The sequence below is a fragment of the Suncus etruscus genome, chromosome 17, assembly GCF_024139225.1.
Source record: "Suncus etruscus isolate mSunEtr1 chromosome 17, mSunEtr1.pri.cur, whole genome shotgun sequence".
NCBI lineage: Eukaryota > Metazoa > Chordata > Mammalia > Eulipotyphla > Soricidae > Suncus > Suncus etruscus.
The window spans coordinates 40,933,841-40,958,592 of NC_064864.1; the positions used below are offsets into that span (position 1 = coordinate 40,933,841).

The 24,752-nt window shown below is 47.9% G+C and overlaps 1 protein-coding gene across 1 annotated transcript in view; it reads right to left on the bottom strand.

Annotated features, from left to right (window-relative positions):
• SLIT1 (slit guidance ligand 1) overlaps positions 1-24,752 on the bottom strand; it is a 157,904-nt gene that overhangs the window by 121,593 nt on the left and 11,559 nt on the right. Inside the window, exons 2-4 of the mRNA XM_049764381.1 lie at positions 16,033-16,104; positions 13,374-13,445; positions 6,591-6,662 (exon numbers count right to left, since the gene is read on the bottom strand). Coding sequence (XP_049620338.1) covers positions 6,591-6,662; positions 13,374-13,445; positions 16,033-16,104 — 216 coding nt within the window. The remainder of the gene's footprint in view (positions 1-6,590; positions 6,663-13,373; positions 13,446-16,032; positions 16,105-24,752) is intronic.

The following is a 24,752-nucleotide window of genomic DNA, read 5'->3' on the forward strand; positions in this document are numbered from 1 at the left end:
TGAGGGGACCCATTTTCCATTCATAGTGTTTTGGCGTGCTCCACTGCCAGATATGAATGCCCATGAGACGAGGTCATCTTCCTGCTTCGGGTAGTTTCCCTGCAAGGCAAGACAGCTCGTTTCTAAGGGCTCTTCCTTTCAGCAGAGCCTGCCCTCCTTCCTCAGTGGGGGCTGTGGGGCGCTGGGAAAGAAGCTTTGTTCAGCTGACCGGTGCTGACAGTTTAATTAAACTCAGTCTGGACGAGGTCGAGGGGGCAGGCAGTCTTCAGCTACATGCCAGTCCCCATCGCCTCTGTGCCTCTCAGGCCACCCCAGGGCCTGTAAATGACTCGCCCTATGCCTTATGTGGGGACGCAAATAAGACAGAACAATGCCCTGGGCCACCCCTCATCATCCACCCTCACCCCTGCTGAGCCAGTAGGGGCACAAAAGGTCGGTCCTGTCAGGACACATACTGCTTTCAAGGATAAAAAAAAAAAAAAAAAAAAACCTTGAAACCCGACTACGAAGGACTTTGTAAATCACAATGGTTTCAATAAAATTAAAATAAAATAAAAAGACCCAGAAGAACTGAGTTTACAGAAGAGCCTTCTAGAATGTTGAAGGGAAAACAAGCAGAAATAAGGGAAGGATGGTTAAGGCAGTGGGGACTCCCTTCACAGACAGGAGGCCGAAGCGCAGACAGGGATGAGCAGTGATAGGCTGGTATGGTTGGGGGCTTTGTCATGAGAAAAGCAGCCAGGTTCTTGTCTGACTCCATGTACGGCACCTACGGTATCTGTCTGTGCCTCCCTCTAGACCACTGGGGGTCATAAACACAGACAGAATCCAAAAAACATATAGCAGTCCAGCCTACAGGTATGACCCTGGTGTGACCCTTCAGTCCCTTAAGGCTTCAGAACCAGAACCAGCCTGCCGGGCAGAGACTCTGGAAGTGTTGGTGATTGGATATGGAGTAAATGGAAAAGGAGGTAGCCAGGGTGGAAAGGGAGGTTAAGAGGAACATTCTCTAGCGAGTTTACAGGTAGGTTGGTAGGTGGGTCAATAAAAGGGCAGAGAACAAAAGCAGGATGTGAGGGTGGAGGGTCAGTGGTAGATGAGAGTGGAAGGGTAGAGGGGGGAGGAGAGTGTGGGAGGAGATACAGAATGGATATGGGGCGGGTGGTTAGGTTGATGGGTTGGTAGATGAGTGCTGGACAGCTGGTGGATGATACAAGTAGATGGGGTGAGAAAAGAGGCAGGGGATGGGCTGAAAGGAGAGGTTGTTAGAGTAACCGGTTTTCACTCTATACAGGATAATTCTTTGCTAGTGCTTGTCATTCATGAACTGGAGTACCTTTGGATTGGTTCCCTGTTGGGGTGGGAGGAGAGGTAGGACCATGGTGGGAGGAGAGGCAGGAGATGGACTGGAAGGAGAGGTATGGATAGGGCTGACAGAGAGATTCAGAGGATGAGCCTTAGCATCAGATACACCAGGCATCATTTTGCCTCTACCCCTTAGTGACATCCCAAACAATCGAGCTTAGATTTCTTCCCCACTACATTAAGGGAAATGTGCACCTCAGAAATGCACTGATGACAAACCAGGTGGTATTTGGAGGCCATGCAGCCCAAGCCTGACATCGAGTAACCTCATCCTCATCTTTGCCTAAGGATAGGGCTCTTGTAATCTCTCACTTATGTCCTGGGAGAAGGTGGCAGTGGGGGGCTCAGGTTCTCTCTGACTTGAAACAAAAAGGAAGGTTCTCTTCTGGAGATGGCACTGAACAGACCCCAGCACCACTCCTGCTGGAGGCATCCCCAAAGCAGAGATCACACAGACCTGGTAATTGCAGAGCACTGAGAAACACACACACACACACACACACACACACACACACACACACACACCTGCCTCTCCTCACAGGCACAGCAGGTGAGCATAAACCTTGGAGTAGTTCCCTGCAAAGTGAGAGGCTGATTCTGAGGTAGGAGAGGAGGAAACAGGGGACCAGCAATGACAGTGGAGTACATCTGCAGGCTGAGGCACCTCCTGAGGAGCAACCCCAAGAGGATTCACAGCATCTCCTGGACACCTACTAAGTGCCACTACATTTACGCCCACTCTTTGTAATCCTTGTAATCCCCATCACAGCTGGGGAAGCCGTGGTGTTATCTTTATCTCACAGATGCAAGCAGAAGTCAAGGAACTGCCCACACCACACAGCTCACACCACTTCAATTCACACTCCAGAGGCTCCATAATAAAATCTGAAGGTTTTCTACCATCAAAAATAACCCATGTTGGTGGAAAATGCGCACTGGTGAAGGTTACTGTACATTTTATGACTAACTCAGTCATGAACAGCTTTACCTATAAAAATAAATGTATTATGAACAACCTTATAACCACAGTGTGTAAATAAAAAATAAATAAATAGGGGCCGGGCGGTGGCGCTGGAGGTAAGGTGCCTGCCTTGCCTGCGCTAGCCTAGGACGGACCGCGGTTCGATCCCCCGGCGTCCCATATGGTCCCCCAAGAAGCCAGGAGCAACTTCTGAGCGCATAGCCAGGAGTAACCCCTGAGCGTCACAGGGTGTGGCCCAAAAACCAAAATAAATAAATAAATAAATAAATAAATAAATAAATAAATAAAAGTCACGTATCTCAAAAATAAATGTTTTGGGACTGGAAGGAGGTTCAATGATGAGATAATACCAGCCTTTCATGCCCGAAGCCCAGGGTTCATATCTTGGCAGCAAGATAATAATAACATAATAACATTACACACTTTTTCTGAAAACATAAAAAGAAAACAGGTTGAGACAGACCTGTTGGCATTTGAAGGAAGTTTCTGTGCATTAGTGAGCGATCTATTTGGTGATCCCATTGTTAAGTTACATACTTTGTAAAAAATAATTTTGATGACACTCCATAAATATCCCATCAAGTACATATGCCATCACTTTACTGCACAATTCCATTGATGCTGGGAAAGCTGTTATTCCTATATCCTTTTCAATAATCCAATAATATTTTAAGGGACATGCTTACACTCATGGCTTATTATTTCCCTTGGGCAGATTCCTAAATGTGAGCTTCCTCGGTTGAGGCCTAAGCCCATTTCAGACTCTGCATGGCCCTTAAATTTTCAGCCTGATTCCAACACAAATGTATAATTGCTCTGTGGTCCAAGGCAAAATATCTGCATGAGCATGAGTCCCAGGTCTGGAAGAAGAAAAAAAAGGGACAGACTCAAATACCTGAAACAGGACCTCAGCTTTTGGAAGCTCCATATACATAAACAACCAGTAAACCAACCACATCTGTAGTGACCATCCTAATGGAAAGATCTCACAGAAGTGAGTAGGAGAGACCAGAGTGGCTAGGCACATCCGCCTATCCCCCCTGCTCACTGTCCACTCATTAGAGGACAGAATGTGGGTAACCTCAGGATCACAACTGGTGCCGTGGGCCAGTGTGGATCTGACCTTTGAGGATCTCCCTTTCATGATTCTTCCCTCAGAAATGTGTACAAGGGCCTGAGGTACAAAGGTATCAGAAGCCCCAAGCTCACCAGAAGCCAGAGAGAAGTAAGCATCAGGGTTAAACCAAACCATGAGAAAACTGAGACTCCAGGGTGCCCCAAAAAACAGAATCCTGGAGAGTAAAAAGAGCAGGGCAATAAATCGGGTATGAGAGAGAATGAGAAATACCCATTTACCCATTCTGCACACCAGAGGGGCCTCACTGCCTCTCCTGAGGAGCCCAGGAATTGCTGGTTGTGCACTAACCATCGTCCCCACCTTTAAATCATCACTCACTGGAATCAACAGTTCCCAGAGCTCCTTAGCCAAACCAGGTGGGAGATTGATGGGGAATATTTGGAGGTTGTCAGAGCTCAAATCAATAGTAGAATATGGGGGTAGATGTGAGCAAAGTGTATAAGCAATGGGCCAGAACAATAGCACAGCAGTAGGGCATTTGCCTTGCATGCGGCCAACCTGGGACAGACCTGAGTTCGATTACTGGCTTCTCATATGGTCCCCTGAGCCTGCCAGGAACAATTTCTGAGTGCAGAGCCATTCAGTAACCCCTAAGTGCCGCTGCCGGGTGTGCACCCCCCCAAAAAAGAATATAAGTATGTGAATCTTGGGGGTCAAGAAGACAGGAACTGCACTCAAACTCCCAGTGCTGCTTGGAGGACAATTCAGGGTCAACACACTTGCCAGCCCTTTAAATCATCTCTCCAGCCCTTCACTAATAATTACTGGGAGGTGCGGGTGTTTAGGCTGCCCAGGGATTCCACCCTGGCAATTCTTGGCCAAGAAGGCAAGTGGCTCCAGACTCAGATCCTGCATGCCAGGATTAGCCTCCAAAGCACACCCAGCAGTACTCGAGGGACATGCCCTCCCTTGAAGCACATCTCCTAGATCCTTTCCCACAACTATCACTAAGGGAAGAAGTCTATGAATGAATTCCTCTGGTCAGATGGTTCATTTCTCTCACAATGTGTCCTTTTGAGAGAGTCTGGGCCAGCACCAGCTCACCAGGGCTCCCACCATGAACTCAAATCCAAGTTGACCTAAGCAAGAAAATGAGGCACAGGAGCCCCCAGCTGTATGCCAGTATGCATACCTGTGTTTATAGGTGAGCTTAAGAAATGTCAGGGGGGGGCCTGGAGAGATAGCACAGCGGTGTTTGCCTTGCAAGCAGCCGATCCAGGACCAAAGGTGGTTGGTTCGAATCCCGGTATCCCATATGGTCCCCCGTGCCTGTCAGGAGCTATTTCTGAGCAGACAGCCAGGAGTAACCCCTGAGCACCGACGGGTGTGACCCAAAAACCAAAAAAAAAAAAAAAAAAATGTCAGGAATGGGAAGTGGGTAAAGAAAACAGTCTTCCTTCACCCAGGCCACTCTGCTCCCAGAAAATGGGCCAGCCAAGAGCTCAGGGACCATCTGGAAGGAAAGGTAGAAAATACCAGGGCTTGAAAGCCCAAGAACAGTCCACAATCATATAAAGAACACCCCCCTTCACCAGTGCAACATTCCCATCATCAGTTCCCCAAATCTCCCACCTCCCTACCCCCCTGAAACCCAATTATAATCATGTTTGTAAACAAATTATATAAAGATATTAAAAAATAAAAAAAGAACAGTCCCCAGAGGATCACCACCAGGGTCCTCCTCAAATAGTCCTTCTGCAGACTGTCACCTCTTCCTTACACACAGCATAGCTAATTCCAGGTTGCCACTGTGAAGACCCCAATGTCTCTGGCAGTTCCCAACCACCATCACTATCACCACCACAAAAAGCTATGGGGCAAGCATCAGACAAACTCCAACCTCTTCAGGATTTGCCAGTTCTAAAATGGAGCAATTTGTATTCACCACATAAGGGGGAATAGAAGCTTTCATCTAAAAGATGAATCAGGGGCTAGTGAAATACTCTAGGGGTGAGGCTATAGGCCCTGCATGTGTGCCTCCTGGTTCAACCTCCAGCACCACAGAGTCTCATGAGCACCATCAGTAAAGCCTTTGAAAACCCCCAACCACCATCCTGGTGGCCCTGGTAGTCTCTGGCATCAAGGGGCCTGTGCAGTGCCAAATCCCCTATTCCTCACATTGACCCAGCAGCCCAACTGGCAAAATATTTCCAGGAGTGACCATAGTCCAATTATTCTCCAAGGAAAGCTAATTATTCTCCAAGACAAAATTAATTATTCTCCAAGGAAAGCTTTAAGTTATTAGAAGGCGGAATAGGAGCTTAAAGCAATAACAGAATTGATCGCCAGCTCGGATGGTGAACTAACACCCTGTCACTAGAAGTAACCAAGCAAAGGCTGAAGGACCCAACACTGAGGATCTGCAAAACAGATTCTTTTTTTTTTTTTTTTTTTTTGTGGTTTTTGGGTCACACCCAGCATTGCTCAGGGGTTATTCCTGACTCCAGGCTCAGAAATTGCTCCTGGCAGGTAGAGGGGACCATATGGGACGCCGGGATTAGAACCGATGACCTCCTGCATGAAAGGCAAACACCTTACCTCCACGCTATCTCTCCGGCCCCTGCAAAACAGATTCTTAAGATACTTCCCAAGGTCCTGTTGCAATTAAGACCTCACAAAATAAAACAAATGGTAGTAGGATGACACACAGCTGGCAGGTCTCGAGCAGCACATGCCCCACTCCACTCTCAGATGTGAAAGAAGCACGTTCGCAGCAAGTGAAAGTCACTCGACACCATGGTGAGTCAGAGTCAAAAACAGAAATATGCTCAAGAAGGCCCTGTTGAAGGCACGGAAACATGAAACTGCAGGTGGCCAGGGGAAGTGGGAGATATTGAAGAGAGTCAGCCTATGAAGTCTGGCTGATGAACATGCCTGCCTCCCACCTCCGGAGTACCCATCATCAGGGGTCAGAGGGAAGTCATATCAAGTGCTGACCAGGGAGCTATGCCTACATGGACCTTCCCACACAACAACAGGTCCCTTCATGCCCCTAGGGATCCTTGCAGCCTGGGGGCCACAGTCCTGGAAGATTCCAGCTCCCTTGACTAGAATCCATCTGCATGATCCCCCCAGAGAGAAGTCTGGCCCCAGAACCTCACTTACAGTCTTGACAGAGCCTGGTTATGCTGGAACAGCAGCTCCGGCAGCACATGCAGCTGGTTCCGGTTCAGCCGTCTGAAAAAGAGCAAGCAGAAGGTTAAAGATTTCCTGACCCTGCAGCAAATATAGAAGTTTTGGAGAGTTCTAGCAGGTCTAGCCCAGGCTTTATCCCCGCATCGGCACCCTGCTCTGGTGCTCGATATCTTCATCTGGCAAGTGGAAATTCCAGCCTCCAACACTTAGGAAATAAAGAATTACTGAGCCAGGGATGTGGTTCAGGGATAAGAGCACTGGCCTTGCATGCAGAAGGCCCTAGGTTTGAGCCCCAGCTGCATGGACCCCTAAGCACTATTTGGGGTGACCCCAAAACACTGTGCCAGGATTAGCCTATGAGTACTGCCAAGTGTGCCTCCACCCCCATCTCCCCTGCAAAGAGAAGTGAATAATCTATTCATGCCCATTCCCCAGGATTTGACTAGTCACAGGCAGTGGGTAAAGGATCTCTTGTTCACATTCCTTCCCAGACTTCCACCTTTTCTCCCAGACTCAGTGCCAGTTCCCATTTCTAAAACCCTCTGAAGGGCACTGACTTGGAGATTAGCACTGTCAGCCTGTCTGACTGAACGTGGAAAGTGAGGTGGAATGTGAGGTGGTCTGGGTCCCCATCATTCAACCCCACATTGGGATCTGTGTTGAATTAAATAAATAACGATGGGGCTGGATGGTGGTGGATGGTGATGGATTTCTCTCTGCCATCCCAGGCCACGTGGCTCCGCAACCCCATCCAGCCGGCGGGTCCCAGGCCCAGGTGATCGGCGTAATCAAGACTCACTCACAGGCAGGCATCAGGAACCATCAACTTTATTCATGCCCTATTCACCACATGTGTGTGGCCTATCTCATAACCTTTCAAGCACAGCCATACTTTGCTAGCCCTGCGTCTTAACCCTTTCAGCCATCTTCCCTTTGGCCTCCATCCTGGTCCAAGACCAAAAGAGGCAGAGACCCAAAAGCCAGAGCGCAGCAGGGCCGACCCCTAATCCCCTGGCTTCAGGGTTTATCTACCTATTCCAAGACCCCTCCCAGGAATGGGCGGGGTCTTGCAGGTAAGGTTACACCTAATATTCAGTTCCCAAGACCCCTCCCAGAAATGGGTGGGTCTCAGGTAGCTACACCTAGATCCAGGGTCTCAGATAGGTACACTACAGATCTGGAGGAATTTAATATTTTTGTTTGTTTGTTTACGTTAGGATCTTTTTGAAAATGAAACTTAATGGGTTTTTAATGGATTTTGTATTTTTTTGAAAATGCATGTTTATTTTTAAAACTTCAAAGGTTAGGGGGGAAAAGTGTCTGACCACCAATTAATGCACCATAAAGTGCATTTTTCTTGCTTAATAGTTTGCGGTCATCTCATACCAGACAATAAGGAAGAGACTCTCTCCTTTTCATGAAGAAATAGGACATCCATCATGCTGCAATACTCCCTGAGTGACAGAGAGTGCTCAAGTTAAACACAGTGGAGTGGGCTGCAGTTCTAGAACACGACTTGGCAAGAAGACAGATGCCAGACAGATGAGCTGTGCAGACTTCGCTCAGGTGCTGACTCCATGCTAGGAACCAGGGGACCAGAAACCTCGGGCTCTCCCACCAGACTGCACTTCAGAGCTTGCAGTTTAGCTACGAGGATCCTAGACAGAATCCATGATAGTGACAGTGACAGTGATAGCCCATCACAGTGAGCGATAGTGTGGGACAAGGTAACAGTTAGCTACTGATAGTGATAGTAATAATCCTGTGACAGTGAGAATAATCATATAGTCACCACCATGGCTGTGACACTGATAGTAACAATAACAATGAGGATAGTGACATTGACAGTGATTTATGTCGTTGTCAAGGTTAGAGAAGCACTGGCATAAAATGTAGCCCCTGGCTCTTGGGTCTATGGCACCGTTGGGGTTACAGGCAAGGATCCCCTTTAAGAGTCTGATTTTAAACCAGCTCAGCAGGTGCCTGCTGGGAAGGCGAGAAAGGAATGGCGGCCGGTGGCAATAGCTGGTCTGTAGCTACCCCTAGGCAGTCACCCTGGGGGCCATTTTCCAGCTTGCACTTTTTTCACTCACATTCTTCAGATAACTAAAGCCACAACTTCAGACCTACTGAGGGTACACATAAAGCACATGGCTGCCTTGGAGGGGCAGGAAGGTGGGTAAAGGGCCCGACCACTGAGATACCCTTTCTGATGGCCCCAAGCTCCTTATCTTTACCTGATGAACTAACAGTTGCCAACAGGTTGGGTTGGGTTTTGCTTGCCTCAGGTCTCTCTCACTATGCTTTCTCACAGTTTGAGCTGCTGAAAAGCACTTAAGAGGAAAAGTGATTCAATAGCTGATGTAAAGTTTGGGAACTAAGGCACCTAGAGAGCCGGAAGCCAGCAGAGCCAGAGCTGCAGGCAGCTAAAGACACTAAGTAAGAGTGTTTCTTACTCATTCTTTGCCCTCCAGCCCTGCCAATCCCTAGCTCTACTCTGGCACCAGGATCAATGCCAAGGAGGCATCACCTTGCCTCTGTGTCTGAGGGAGGGTGAGAGCTGCAGAATGCACATGAGTTCTGTGGGTTTCACTCCTGCAGCAGGGACACCTCAGCCTGCCCAGTCTCAGGCAATAGCCCTTTCGTGCCAGGCCCCCGTGGGGAAATGTTTACCATCATCACCTTACCTGGGCTTTGTGCCCCATAACTGAAGGAACAAGGATGCCCAGAGGTGAGTGACTCACCTACCTCTCTCTAAGCCAAGTGCTAGAGATTGGGGGTGAAGCCTCCATCCTGGTTGCCCCCGCACTAATGAAGATTTTTCACAGCCAGAAGGAGACTGAGAGCACGACCCTTTCTCCGCAACAGACCTGCTGGCATCCCCCACCCCACAGGACCCCACATTTCTGCCTCTGCACCCCCCCCTTTGCCACTGCCTGCAAGAACCAGTATGTCTCTTCCCAAGCCTGTTTATGCCAGAGGTGCTTGTAATTATATAATTTCATTAACCATTACATAAATGGCTGAATACTAGTGTTAACAGAGCAGAGCAAGTGTCGCTATGAAAACTAAGTCTCAGACAGAGTTGATAAAAGGAAAGTTGCTAATTAAAGAGCTACAACATGAGGCAGAAGACTGGGGAATGAGAGCAACCAAATAAATCCAGAATTCTACTCCCAAATCTCCTCTATGAGGCTTCAAAGAAATCTCACCCCCCCCCCAAAGAGACCAACACCCAAAAATCACAAACAAGGCAAACATGGTGGTTTGGGCTCAAAACTCCGTAGCTCCAACATACCTCCTGCTGAAAAAAACAGGGAATCAGGCCAGAAAGATAAGGCAAGAGGTGAAGCACTTGCATTGTATGCATTTGACTGTGGCTTAATCTGACCCCAGCACCACATATGGTCCCTGAGCATCAACAGGAGTCACCCCTGAGCACAGAGCAAGGAGTAAGCCATAAGCACAGGCAGGAGTACCTTCACCTCACAAATGGAGAGGGAATAGTATAGCAGATAAGGTATTTGCCTTATGCATAGCCTACCCGGGTTCAATCCCTGGCATCCCATATGGTTTCCTAAGCCCACCAGGAATGATTCTTACAGAGCCAGGAGGAAGCCCTCAGCATTGCCAGGTGTGGCACAAAGAAATAAATGGGGGTTGGTATTGAGAGTACATTTGTAAGTTAAACTTAAGACATTTTGAGTACATAAAAGAATGATTTGAGGGTTTGTTTCGTTTATTGGGTGTTTGGGTGGGGTAGTTTGGGACACGCCTGCTAGTGCTCAGGGCTTAGTCCTGGCATCTCTGCTCTAAACCACTCCTTGGCAGTGTCTGAGTACTATATAAACTAAGGATAAAACCATGTGAGGAAAGTACCATAACCTCTATATTAACTCTTCAGCCCTACAGGATATTTAACAACACTCAGTTTATCCAATTTTGTTGTGTGTGTTTTTTTTTGGGGGGGGGGGTTTAGTGCCAGAGATCGAACCTAGGCCTTCACCCATGCAAGACAACTAGAGTGCCCTACCACCAAACCACAGCCAACCCCTCTCCTTCCATCCTTGTCCTTCTTTTCCTTTGTTGTTGTGATATCTGTGGGTTGGGAGGGAGTTGCCCTTGGCTGCAGCAGTGCACAAATATAGGTTTCATGTTTATCAGGGCCTCCCCAATGGATCTGGAACTGCATCCAGAGATGTGGGGGCAGAAATTCAACCAGAGGCCTCTGTCACTGAGCCATACCCTGAGGAACTCCTGCCTTCTCTTAGGGCTAAATGATCCAAGTGAGTCTTTGGGAGTGAGATGGAAGATCTGACTGTCAGCGAGGTGCACAGAAACCTTCAAGATGGAGTATCCAAGAATAACAGCCCCCATTAAATTGCTGCTGACCCAAACTGGAAGGAAGGAACTAGAAGAGATAGAGGGTCAGAATCCAAAGCAAGTCCTGACTCAGGAAGGAGGACCAGCCCTGCCAAGCCTGAGTGGTGGCAGCAGGCATGTCGTGGCTACCCTGGTCATGTCTAGACCCTCTTCCCTTCCCTCCTCCTGCAGGGCATGGCAGCACCAGCACAGGAGAAAAAGAGCCCGGTCCAAGTCAGTCCCTTAGAGCCAGGTCATGAATATGGATTTTTGTTCTGAGGCTTTTAAAGAAAACAAACAAGGGACCGACCAAACATCTGTTCTAGCTGCCGGCTCTGTGTCACTGGGATTTTAGGACACAAAAGAAAGACAGTCTTGGTTTTGTTCCAGGCAGCAGGAAGGAGAGGAGACAACCATCTTCCTTTCCCTTTATTTAATACCTTATTTTCTTGGAAGTCAAAGAGAAAAGTAAGGTATTAGGTCATCGTCATTAAGAGCTCAGGCTTTGGAGGAAAATGATCTGGGTTCTAATCCCCTCTTCTCCTCTTAATCACTTAATAACCATTTAATGGGGCGAATGCCTTTAACTTCTGGGCACCTCCTTTTCTCATCTATAAGCTCTGCCACTGAGCCTGGAGTTGTTTTAAGGATTAGATGATATAGTGGGGGCAAAGAGCTGATTGTAGCATTAGTTCAGAGTAAGGCAATCAAAAATGACCATAACTATCATTACAAACTCATGGTAAAAAAAATTAATTTCATAGATAAATAAAAACACTAGGAGTAAAATTCAAGTTAACTGTCATCCTGTCATTCAGTGTAATAAGTTAATATTGTTGATTATTTCCACTTCCTAGATCCTGTAGTAAGAGCAAGTGACTTTAATACAAATTAAACTTCCTGAATTTCCCACTTAATGTTATATTGTGAACTGAGCGCATTTCAAAGCATTAACTACTGTTCAAAAATGTGCCAGGGAGAGAGTACAAGAAAGAGTTTGCCTTGTATGGTGCCAAGACTGGATTAATCCCCAGCACTCTATATGATTCCTCTAGCATTTTGAGCCAAGAGCAGCTTTCAAACATTGAGCAGGAGTAACCCCTAAGCACCCCCAGATGTGGTTCCCAAATCCAAACTCTCCCCCGCAAAAAGCTTAGATTTTTTTTTTAAAGTGATTTTTACTTGAACTAGTTCCAAACTAGTTCTTTGGGTCATTGCTGTCTTGTGCAGGTCTGGCATCTCATCTCTGCTGTTCCTGAACTTACTGATTGACCTCAGACCTCTTTTAGACTCTAGGAATCTCTTTGGAGTTTTTTTTTTTTTTGGGGGGGGGGTCACACCCATTGACGCTCAGGGATTACTCCTGCCTATGCACTCAGAAATCACTCCTGTCTTGGGGGAACCATATAGGATGCCAGGGGATAGAACCGTGGTCCGTCCTAGGTTAGTCACATGCAAGGCAAACACCCTACTACTTGTGCCACCACTCCGACCCCCAAACAGTTGTTTTAAGTTTTTATGTATATATGAAAGATTAATAACATGAAAAAGTTAGTTTCCTGAACCTGCCCGGCACTAACCCTAAACCCTAGCTAGCTAAGTTCTCTATATTATCATATTCACATTACCCGCTTCTCTTTCCTCCTACCCCTACTTGGTGGGCCTCTAAGCCTCTCATGATATGATTTTAACTTGTGTGAATTTCATAAAAATTGGACCAGATTTATTCTAATGTGATTTCAGACCTATATCTCCACCAGAATGACTATTTTCAATTTCTTTAAGTATTTAATTAATAATGTAGAATGAAGACCTTATTAATTTAAGTACTAGCCATATATCTCATTATCTTCTTGGGGTTCAGATCACTTTATGGTTCTAAGGGCATGAACTTCAGGACCTTTTACTCCTGTAGTTAATTCACCTAGCAAAGGGAAACCCAGTGAGGGCAGGGAGGGATGACCACCTTGGCTGGATACTACTGCCATCTCCCCCAGCTGCATCCCTTTCATTATATTTCCACCACCACCTATGTGAAATGCAGATAATTGACCAAGACCCCTTTGCCGGCTAACCCCCATCCTGGCCCAAAACACCCAAACCACAATTCCTTAGGTGGCCATACATACACCAAGGCTTCCTTTCAGGGCCCCCAAATCAAAGGGCAGTGCTTATGTCAGGAAATGAGGCTCAGAAAGAACTTCATCACCCCTGGGATATTTTTTTAGTCCTAGTTTTTCAGGGCAGCCTGCAGGTGTGGCTGAGGGTGTTCTCCAACTGCCTTCATATCTGGAGACACTGTGGCCACAGGAGCGACACTGGGCATGTACATCCACCAGGCCTAGGTCTCCTTCAAGTCTCTCCCCCGCAACATCACCCACAGATACTCACAGTCGCTCCAGCTCCTTCATGTCATCAAAAGCACCCCGTTCCACCACTCCAATCTGGTTCTCCATCAGCTGCCTGGGGAAACAAAGAGACAAGGAGACTCAGGATGAGGCAGATATGAACTCCTACACAGAGAGATAGAGTGATGCAGAGGCAGTGCCTGGAGTTCAACCAGACCCCACCTTGGCCAGAGCAAAGCAAATTCCCTTCCACGAACTCCTCAGCTTACCTGGTTCCCCTGACAGAAAAATATGCATGTAGTTCCCTGCACCACACAAACCCCTAAAGCCACATTCAGGCAGCAGACCCAGGGTCCTGAACACAAAAATCAAAACACTGGGGGAAGCCCAGCCCAGCAGCGGGCAGCAGGGCTGGCCCCTGTCGACTGGCACGTGCAGCCCAGCTCAGCCCATAGGGCACATGTCCAAGGGATAAAGCAGGGGGGATCAGTCATGTGGGGGGAGCCAGTGCCAACTAGGCAAAGCCCACACATGCAGCAAATATTCTGCAATTGGCAGACGACACCCCTCTGCCTGTACCCGTCTCTGCCTGGCCCCATCTGCTGCCAGCTAAACCACCTGGCTTCATGGCCACTAGAACCCAGGGTATCTACGGGCAGGCTGAGCTGCCCCGACTGCTCACGGCATAGTCACGTTTGAGTGTCCAGCTTGTTTTGCCCCCAAATCTTTTCACTTTTCCCTATCATTAGGTGATTTAGGGGACTCCCTTGGGGTCTCAGAGATGGTTCAGAATCTGGCCAATCCCCAGAAACTCTGTTTCCAAAAAGCTTCTGTAGAGGAGAGTTGGACCCCAGGAAAGAAAGGAAAAAACTAAAGAGATTCCTAGAGCCTAAAAGGGGATATGAGGTCAATCAGTAAGTTCAGAACAGCAGAGATGAGATGCCAGACCTGCACAAGACAGCAATGACCCAAAGAAGGGCAATTACCAGGAGTTAGTTCTGCCCAAATATCTCATAGCTGAGGCCACTGGTTCTGAGATAATCAAGGCCTTGAACCCTACACGTCCTTGGAGGTAGATGAAGGAGCATGTGACAATAAGACATGGAACTTCCTGCCAGTCTGGTGGGAGAATCAGGGCTGAGCCAATGGGGAGCAAAGAAGGTCATGTGACCTTTCTGGCACACCTGAGCTCGATGTCAAGCCTTTCCTATATACCAGAGGACAGACCAGAACAGCCAAGCTCAGCAGAATAGGCCAGTCTGACAGGGTGGCAGCCAAGGACAGCTCCTTTGCAGATGAGAGTCCATGAGCTCCAACATCTGCCACCATCAAGCGCTCCAGGGAAGTCACCTCTGTCCTGTCACAACCTGCCACTATGGCTCTCTTGCTCAGAGAGGCTTTGCTGGGCAATTCTTCTGAGGTTCAGTTCTGAGAACTGTGGTGATTAATGTAGACTGAATTATTAAAACCCTAACTTTAGTCCCAACATAACTGTATTTGGAAACAGAGCCTTTAGGGAGGTAAAATGAGGTTATAGGGTGGGTTCCTAATCTGACATCATCCACAGATCATCCTTAGAGAAGGAAACAGCAGGAAAGGGGAGAGTGCCCAAAGATCCTGTGCATATAAATTACAAGTAGAAGCCTGTGATCCCCAGTATTGCACAGTCCCCTCACCTCTACTAGGTAGGTCCCCCAAACAGAAACAGAATAGAAAACACAGCAGAGAGTGTTCATAGTGCATGCAGTGGAGAGGCCTTGTGAAGACAAGGTGAGAAGCTATTCAGGAACCTCCCACCAGAACTCTAAGAAGTAGGTGTTATTTCTCAAGTAGAGGCATATGTCTTCCTGTGCACATCTTCCAAGGGGGCCACAGGTGGAAAAATCACATAAATGAGGCCTTTTCTATGAGATGGGAGACCAACAGGTAAAACAGGGTAGTCACAGGTAGGAAACAAGGTCCAAGGTGCCAAAGCCAGGAAAAATGGTGGAAAGCTGGGGGGTTAGGAGAGTACAGCACAGAGGGCACTTGCATGCAGACTACCAAGGTTTGATCACTGCATCCCACATGGTCCCCCAAACACTGCCAGGAGTGATTCTTAAGTGCAGGGTCAGGAGTAACCTATGAGCACCACCCAGTATGACTCAAATCCAAAAACAAAAACAAACAAACAGGGGCCGGAGAAATAGCATGGAGGTAAGGTGTTCGCCTTGCATGCAGAAGGTCGGTGGTTCGAATCCTGGCATCCCATATGGTCCCCCGAGCCTGCCAGGGGCGATTTCTGAGCAAAAAGCCAGGAGGAACCCCTGAGCGCTGCCAGGGGTGACCAGGAAAAAAAAGAAAAAAAGAAAAAAAAAAGCTGAGAAGCAAGCACTGCTTTAAGTCAGCAATTTTTTTCCATCTCATTACACCTCAAGTCCAGCAGTGGCTACAAATCACCAGGTTAAACTTTATTACAGCAACCTGAGAAGATGAAGACAGGGACCTAGAGGCCCCTCAGGGTTGTCTGTAGACAGCCAAAGAATCTGTTCCCCCAGACCCTGCTGGGTCATAAGTAAGCTTTGCTTCCAGCACCTCTAGCTACTCACGGTGCCCCAAGATCCTCTCCTCCAGGGCAGGGGCCTCTTACCTTACCACCCACCACCAGACTCTGTTTGGGAATCCCATGGCCATTGTCAAGTCAGGGCCCCTCTTTTACTCACAGCACCCGCAGCTGCTTGAGCCCAGCGAAGTCATTCTTGTGGATCCGGGTGATATTGTTACCGTTGAGTTCCCTAGAAGAGAAAATAAGAGATGAAGAAGGTAAGATGGTCTGGGGGCTCAGCCCCAGGCTCCTGTCCATTTGGCACAAGGCTGTCCATCTTCTCACCCTGGGCACTGGGTGGGTGTTTCCTGGCCATGCCTGTCACTGGGAATGGCCCACTGTGGGGAGGTCAGGGAGGGCCCTGAAAGAGCTCGGTCTAGTTGGAAAGATAAGACTTTCCTCACACACTGCGATTCAAGCCATAGAGGGTGTTTGTCTTGCACACGGCAGACGTGGGTTTGATCCCCTGTATCCTAGATGGTCCCCCAAGCACTGCCCAGAGAAATTCCTGAGAGCAGAGTCAGGAGTAACCCCTAAGCATTACAGAGTGTGAAAAAAGAAAAGAAAACTTACACATAAGCTTTGGGAATCAGTTAATTGCAGAGGTGAGTCAGGTGGGCACTCTACCACTGTCCCCCAAAAGTTCTATCACTGAGTCACAGCACAGAATCTCTCCAGGCCCAGAACACCTCCATATGGTGCCTGTCTCCACTGGCGGCTCTGAGCTTGCAATCATACCTGCTCTTTCTTATCCCTCCTGGAGTGTATGCAACACTGCCTCATCCTGATACATGCACTCACATACATCCTTACCTCACACATATGAAAAACACACATGCTCATGAATACAGGAAAATGAAGAGAACAGGCTCACTGAGGGCTGTGACTTCTTCGCAGTGAGACTGGAGGTAGGGCCCGGAGAGATAGCACAGCGGCGTTTGCCTTGCAAGCAGCCGATCCAGGACCAAAGGTGGTTGGTTCGAATCCCGGTGTCCCATATGGTCCCTCGTGCCTGCCAGGAGCTATTTCTGAGCAGACAGCCAGGAGTGACCCTGAGCACTGCCGGGTGTGGCCCAAAAACCAAAAAAAAAAAAAAAAAAAAAAAAAAAAAAGAGTCTGGAGGTAACCTTGTTACTTTCTCATATTTCTCTGCTTACCCAAATTTCCTCTTATTTATTTATGGGGGATACATATGCTCAGGACTTACGCCTGGTTCTACACTTAGGGATCTCTCCTGGTATGGGGCTCAAGAGAACATATGAGTGTTTGGGATTGAACCCGGGTCAGCACCTGCAGCACCAGTGGCCTATTATACTATGGCTCTGGCTCCTGAGGTTTCTTTTTAAAGACATCTATATATAAGTCAACATTATATTCAAGCTAGTACATTATTACATTAAAAATAAGAATAGTCTGTATGTATCATTGGATTTTATTTGATTTCCCAAAAAACAAGGCAAAATTAAAATCACCAATACCCAGAAGTAATCTCCCCCATATTTCTAACATTCTGGAATAATTTCTTCCAATAATAATGTTTCCTTTTATTACAACTTTATATATTGCTGAGCTAATTCAACAAATACATTTTTTTGTTGTTGTTGGTGGTGGTGGTTTTTGGGTCACACCCAGCAGCGCTCAGGGGTTACTCCTGGCTCTATGCTCAGAAACCGCCCCTGGCAGGCATGGGGGCCATATGGGATGCCGGGATTTGAACCACTGTTCTTCTGCATGGAAGGCAAACGCCTTACCTCCACGCTATCTCGCCAGTCCCTCAAAAATTACTTTTTGAAGATGTACTCTTTGCCAAGTGTTATTCCAAGGTTCTAAAGATAAGAGGATGTGGAGGGTTTTTCAGAGGTTATGTTTTGCTTTTTGTTTGGTTTGGGGCCATACCGGTGATATTCAGGGTTTAGTTACTTCTCGCTCTATGCTCATAAATCACTCCTGGCAGTGTTTAGGGAACCATCTGGGATCCCAGTTTGGCTGCATGTAAGACAAGTTCCTAATGCACTGTATTATCTCTCTCACCCTAGATCTGGGGATGAGTAATATATGTGGGACACACTCTATCATACATCTTCATATTACACTTATAATATACTTTCTATAATTACACCCTGGTTGCTCTCCACTTAGGTCTGTGATTGGCAAAAATAATACCCCTTCAAATTACTGGAACACTCCCTGACTCTCATTACCCAAACATTCAAGCTATTTTGATGCTGTTCAATAGCGTACAGTATTGTTCAACACCATACAATACGATAGAGAGCCTGAAGGGCATTTGGGAGGATTTATGAAAACCGAATTGGAAAAACCATGAAAAACGAGGTAGGTTTAACACTATTCCACCTCATGGCAGCCATGTATTCTACACAGCGCTTGATTACAATAATCATTCATTTCACAGATGGCAAAATGGAGGCAGAGACAAATGTACTGTAAGAACAAAGTGAGGTTCAAATGGAATCCCCATGTGTGAGCTAGGTGGGACGGCTCACAGAGGTTTCTGAAGGCATCTCCCAGGCAGGCCTCTGCCCCAGGTCCACTGTGTGTGTGCTCCAGGTCCACTGTATGCGCTGCAGGGTCCATTCCTTAGTCCACGGGTCAGTTCAGTCCACACCCTTTGCCTCACTTCCTGCACCCCACTGCACCTCCACTCCACAAAGACAGTCAGAGACAACAAAGGTAAAACAGCAAGAGAAGAACAAACATGGATCTGTCTCCTCTCCTTACAGCACCCTAGCTGGGGAAGAGGGTCTGAGTCATAGTGGCCACATTGACCTGAGCCCACCTGGAGTCCAGCCTGCTCCACCAGCCTTGCTCCCTTCCCACAGCTGAGTGCCTCCAGCCCTGGAAAGCCCTCGAGAGCCTTGGGGAAAGAAATGTGGAGCAGCTGTCACAAGGCCCCAGGTCTGAGGGTCGTTGCTTCAGGAGGCATCACTGCCACTCAGACTAAGAGAATGGCCTCTAGGGAGCCGCCCTGCTTCTCCTCAATGAGGCCCACAGGATCTAGTTTCCAACCTGGCCAACCATTTCCCCGAAATCCTCAGCAGAGGCTGCTGGAATGAAACCCTGAGCTCAATTTTCTCCTCTGACAGGTGGCCCTAGAGGTTGCCATAGCGACCCTCTCCTCCCCGGCAAGGGGGCTGTGAGATGAGAACTTCACAGCCCCAGCAGCCAAGTGAAGTGGGACCTCTGGGTCAGCCGGCCTCCCCCAATTCTCAGGAGGAAGCTGGGAGCAGGGTCCCATGCTCTGCTGCATTTTCTCACTTCCTCAGGCTCTTGCTGCCTACCCTCTCCCTCCCCCCAGTTCTCCTTGCTGGGCACCCCACAAAGGAGTGCTTCTATCTTGTTCAGGAGAAGACTGAGGCCCAGGTGATGAAGCAAGTAGCTTCATTGCTAAAACTACTTGCTAAAACTAAGAAATGTGAGGAGAGGAGGATCAAAGCCAAGCCAGTGGGATCCCAGGCCAGGACCCTGACATCACAGTGATGGTTTTGCCCCACATGCCACCTCCCACTCAGTGGTCAGACCTTGGAGGGACCCTCAGGGCCTCTGATCAGACTGAGATGTGTGGGAGGCTCACATAAGTGCTTTCTAGACTGGCATTAATTACCCGCTGTGATTATTTTGTTGTTGTCGTTGTTGTTGTTTTTCCCCAAGGACCCCAGCTCTGCCCAGTGCCCCAGATCAGCTCAGACCTGTGCTGGTGGGCAGAGACCCAAACCACAGAGGTCTGGAAGGCAAAGCTGCAGCTCAGGGCAACTGCCAGCAGGAGCAAGCTGTTCCAAACAGCAGCACGACACCCATCGCCTCCTGTGTGGTCCCAGCTGAAGGAAACCTTAGCAGTGAGAGATTTTGGAGAAAATTCTCTAAAGCCAAGTTAGCTAGCAAACAACACAAACACAACAGAAGTCCCTGAATCCTACCAGGAAATCAGAACCTACTCTCCAGCATCTGGGGATCTCTGATCAGCAGAAAACCCAGGATTTCCTCAAGCCAAGGGAATAAACACGCTGGGTGTCTGGGCTTCCCATCACTCTCGTCTGCAAACTCCAGCTGTTCTAGAAGCTGGTTCCCTGGAGCCAGAACATTCCACAGGGGCCAAATCCTGTAGTAATGATGAGGAGTCTTGGCCACCTCCAACTTTTTTCCTGCAGTCCCCCAAAGAAGAACACCTGCTCTGGCTGAGTGAACTGCTTGGGGCTGAGGAGCTGAGCCACTTGGCTCTGCCCAGTGACATCGTGCCTGGCCAACTCCATACTGAGTGTCTGCTGTCACCAGGGAGAGTGGAGCCAAGGATTCCCTCACCCAGCCAACCCCAAAAGCAGAGGACCACAGACCCAGCAGTGCGCACACATACATACATACATACATACATACATAGAACACACACACACACACACACACACACATACACACACACCACCACCACCACCACTACCTTTCCACAGCACAGAACTCCAAAAATAAAAATCCATCAGTTAAGCAATCAGTGGACATAAGCAAGAAAGGCTCCTTACAGAGTGGCCACTGTTGATGCCCAAAAGCCTTCCCTGGCCTCCTGTGGAGAGGGAAGACTGAGTTTTTCCATCTTTCATTGACCAATACCAGCCTTGAAGGTCTCAGCTCCTCCTAGAGCTTTGTTCTTCACCACACCAGTGTTTGTGGCTCAGGCAACTTTGCCCATTCTGCCCTTCAGCCTAGTAAAGCCCAGAACTTTTTAGAGCAGGCTAGGTAGAACAGTCTAGGACCATCTAGAACATCCCTCTCAGCACCAACAAAACAGCTGGATTTCTTCTAACATATTTCCCCTTTCAGTTGAAATGTCCCTTCCTCTAAACAAGCTTTGTGTGGTTGTCCATGTAGCTCCTCCTCTCAAAGCTAGTTTTGATTCAGAGCTGTTTTAGGATGAGGCTCTCTGAAAGAGGCCAGCCTGCTCTTCTCTGTCAACTGTGCTATACTCACTGCTGTCTTTCTCACTAAATCGAAATGGAATGAGCAATACTGCCTCTCAGCCTAGCTACAGCAGACATAAGGGGTCCAGCCTGAGAGTGTTCACCTCAATCCTCAGCCTAGGGTTGGCTGATGAAGAGTATCTGTCCACTTCCCACTGGACTCTTCAGGCCCAGGGTCAGCTCCAGCACTGGGACCACCCTCTCTCTGTCTTTTATTTTTCTTTTGAGAGGAGGGTATTCAGAGAGGGCCGGGCCCCTGGGCTAGACACAGCTACCTCTGCTGGCATCTTTTTAACACCAGGAACCCAGCAGCTCCAGCCACTGAGCGGTTAGAATAGAATAAAGTGGAAAGGAATAACAACAACAAAACGGAAAAGAACCAAAAGCATAAAAAAAAAAAAAAAAAAAAAAAAAAAAAAAAAAAAAACGCAGCAAATTTCTTGATGAAAACTGAAAATAAAAGTTTCCTTGTAAAAAAAAAACAAAAAACAAAAAACAAAGGTGACTGGGAAAGAAGCTCCAGCAAAGAGGAGTCAGGAGCCCTAACCATTCCTCATTGTCCCTTGGGCTTCCTGGGGTCTCCTGCCTCCTTGACTACAGACCAGCATTATATATACAGGTATCACCTGCTTTTAGAAAGTCCATGTCAGACCACTTTGCTTTTTTGTTCTTTCTGCAGTGCTAGGAGATAAGGCCCAGGGCCTGAGACAGGGAAGGCAGGTACTCTGCCCCTGAGCACTAACCCCAGCTCAGACCACAGCTTTTATGCAGGAGCCCCAGGTCCCAGAAAGCCCCAGCTTTCATGGGAAACCTACATTTGTTCTAGTTTTTCATGCACCACATGATGTCTGAAGAGAGTTTCCACTCTTTTGATGGAAGGATAAAAGAAAAAATAGTGTTTCTTTGTAGTAAGCCCCTGGGCAGTGAGATGAGGCCCATGGAACCCCTCGCTGGGAACTGTGTCCATGTGTGGCTATGGCGGATCCCTAGAATTCCTGCTTTAACCTTATATGTAGTACTGTTTAAGCTGTAATGTATATAATATGCCTTCACAGTATGATCTGAGAAGGTGTTTGGGGATTTGGGGAATGCTCAGGGGTTTTTTTTCTCTGTGAATCATTAATGATAGCTTTACATCAGTTGACCTTAAGGAAGATCTCACAGGAACACTCTCCTTCAGATGACAGGGGCTATCTGTACTCTTGATTGCAGCTAAGCTAGCTCGCCTAAGCCCCATACAGGGCTGGAGATATAGTATAGGCATTAAGATGCTTGTCTTGTACGAGGCTGACCTTGATTCATTTTCCATATGGTACACCAAGAAGTGCCAGAAATGACCCCTAAGCATAGACCCAAAAGGAACTCCTGGGCACTTGGATGTGGCCTAAATCCCTACCCCAGAAAAAGGAAATCCAATTTAATAATTTTGGGTGGGCCAGAGAGAGAGAGTGCAGGGTTTAAAGTTTGCCTTGGTTCAATTCCAACACTGAATATGCTCTCTACTACCAGGAGTGACCCCTAAGCATAAAGCCAGGAGCAAACCCTGAGCACTGTCAAGTGTCCCTATCTGAGCCCCTCAAACCCCTGCAAAAATGTCTCATAACAGCATCTATCTCAAAGCTATCTATCTCAAATCAACCTTGACTTACTGATGAAGAAACTGAGGCATCAATAATTTAAGTAATTTGTTCAAGATCAGCCAAGTCAGGTACAAAAAACCTGAACAAATACCAACTTGTCTGATTCCAGGGTCCAGCTCTTTATTTTTCCAACTGAGACAAAATCCATAGACTCTAAAATCTGCCCTTTGTCCGCACACCACTGAGCAGAGCTGTGTGAAGTCATATATTGCTCAGCACATCTCTAGAACTCTCCCATCCTACAAAACTGAAATTGCTCATGAAACTGTTCTTCCCTGTCCCTCACCAGGCTGCTGTAGAGTCCTCTGGAGTGGGTCATTGTGCTTATTTTTTGAGACTCATCTCACTGAGCTCGACTGATTGGCCACAAGGGCATCCTTGCCATATTGCCTTCCTTGTTAAAGACTAAATCACACACACACACACACACACACACATACACACACACACACACACAGTCCCTTCATTTGTCAATGGACATGGATGATTTAATGGACCCATTAATGCTTGTGAACAATGCTTTGAACTTGAGTATGCGAATATGTATCTGAGACCCTGCTTTCAGCTCCTTTATACACATAGAAGTGAGGTTGCTGGCTCCTAGATGGTTCCATATTCAGGTTTAGAGGAATCATCATCTAGTTAGATAACTGTAGATCAATGACATAGTTACATGCCCAGAAACAGGGAACAATGTTTCCCACTTCACATCCACCCCAATACTTAATTAATTTGGGACCATATCAGCAGTGCTTAGAAACTACTTTTGACTTGGATGCTCAGGGACTGTGTGGTGTCAGGGATCCACCCTGGGACTTCTGAATAAAAGCTGTCAACCAGCTTCCTGGCCCCAAATCATAGCCATTTTGACAGATGTGAGGGATCAGCATAATACTCCATGGTAGATTCCATTCTAAGGCTCAAACCACACCCCAGTCCCTTCTCTTCAGTCTATACCACCTGAGGGGCCAATTTTGCTCTTGCTATTCCCCTTCTAGGATCAGCAGCCTGCCCTCAACTAACCCTGCAGTCACATCCCACCCATGCCCCTAAGAGGCTGCCCACCAGCCAACTCCTTCAGCCCAGCCTCCTTCACCCCACCATTGCTCATCACCCACCCAGGCTTCTCCTCCTTCCAATCCCAGTCAAAAACTTAGCAATATGTGTAGGAAGAGAGCAATTGTCACCCACTTACTTGCCTTCCTGACCCCAGTGCTCAGCCTTGACATAGGTAAATGCTGAGTGAATGTCTGATGTATGAATGAGAAAAGCCAGAATCAGGTTTTAAAACCAACATAAATGCATTTCATAGTCCCAAGATGCAGGGAATTTGCATCTTCACATACACACCAGAAGACACAGGGCTCCACCTCTCCGAACTGCCCCATCACCCTCAAAGAAGGGTACGGAACCTCTCCTCCCAGGGTGGTCATGAGTAAAAGGCTGTAGGGAGCTTCTTTCTCCTCAACTAATACAAAGCAGAGACCCCAATATTACGCTTCCTCTGCAGCTTTCCACCTCGCTTCCCATCTCTCTCAGGTCCCCTGAGTTTCCCAAAGTTGGCTTCTCCCCGCTACACCTCAGACACCTGTCCACATGTCCCCCTGCACTGCCAGCTGATCTCCCTCAGCACTCACAGCTTTATTGTCTTCCTCCAAACCGTCCTCACCACCTACTCCATCTGGACCATCTGCCTCCCGCCTTCCACTTCTCCCAGGAAACCGGTCTGCCTGGCCTGCCAGTGAGCCCCATCAGTGCCAGGCACTCTGCCGGGACCTCATCTGCAGCCAGGTTGGCAGTTCTCCACAGTTACCTTCCTTCTCATCTCCAAAGTCCTCAGGCTTTGGCAGCACAGTGGCTCCCCCAGGCCCACCTGTCGGACACTCAGGGTGTATCAGCTGTCCCCCACGCCATGCCCTCCTCCTCTCTGGTGGCAGAGGCTGGAGGCAGCACTGAGTCTTGGATGAGCTTGTTTCACCAGCAAATGATGTGATATTCTCGAAGGGGTTTTGGGATCTCCCACGTCTACACCACCTGAGGGGCCTTTGCCAAAAACAGACTGAGCCAGCACTGCTCAAGAGAACCAGGTTTCTGCATTTTGCCCCAGCTTCTCTCGGCTGCCTCCTAATGGAGTTTCTGTGCCAGCACCCGAAAGGCCCTCCTGCTTATCTCCTACAAAGTAGGCATACAACTGCTTCCTGGCAATTAGAAAGAAACAGGCCAAAACCAGCAGA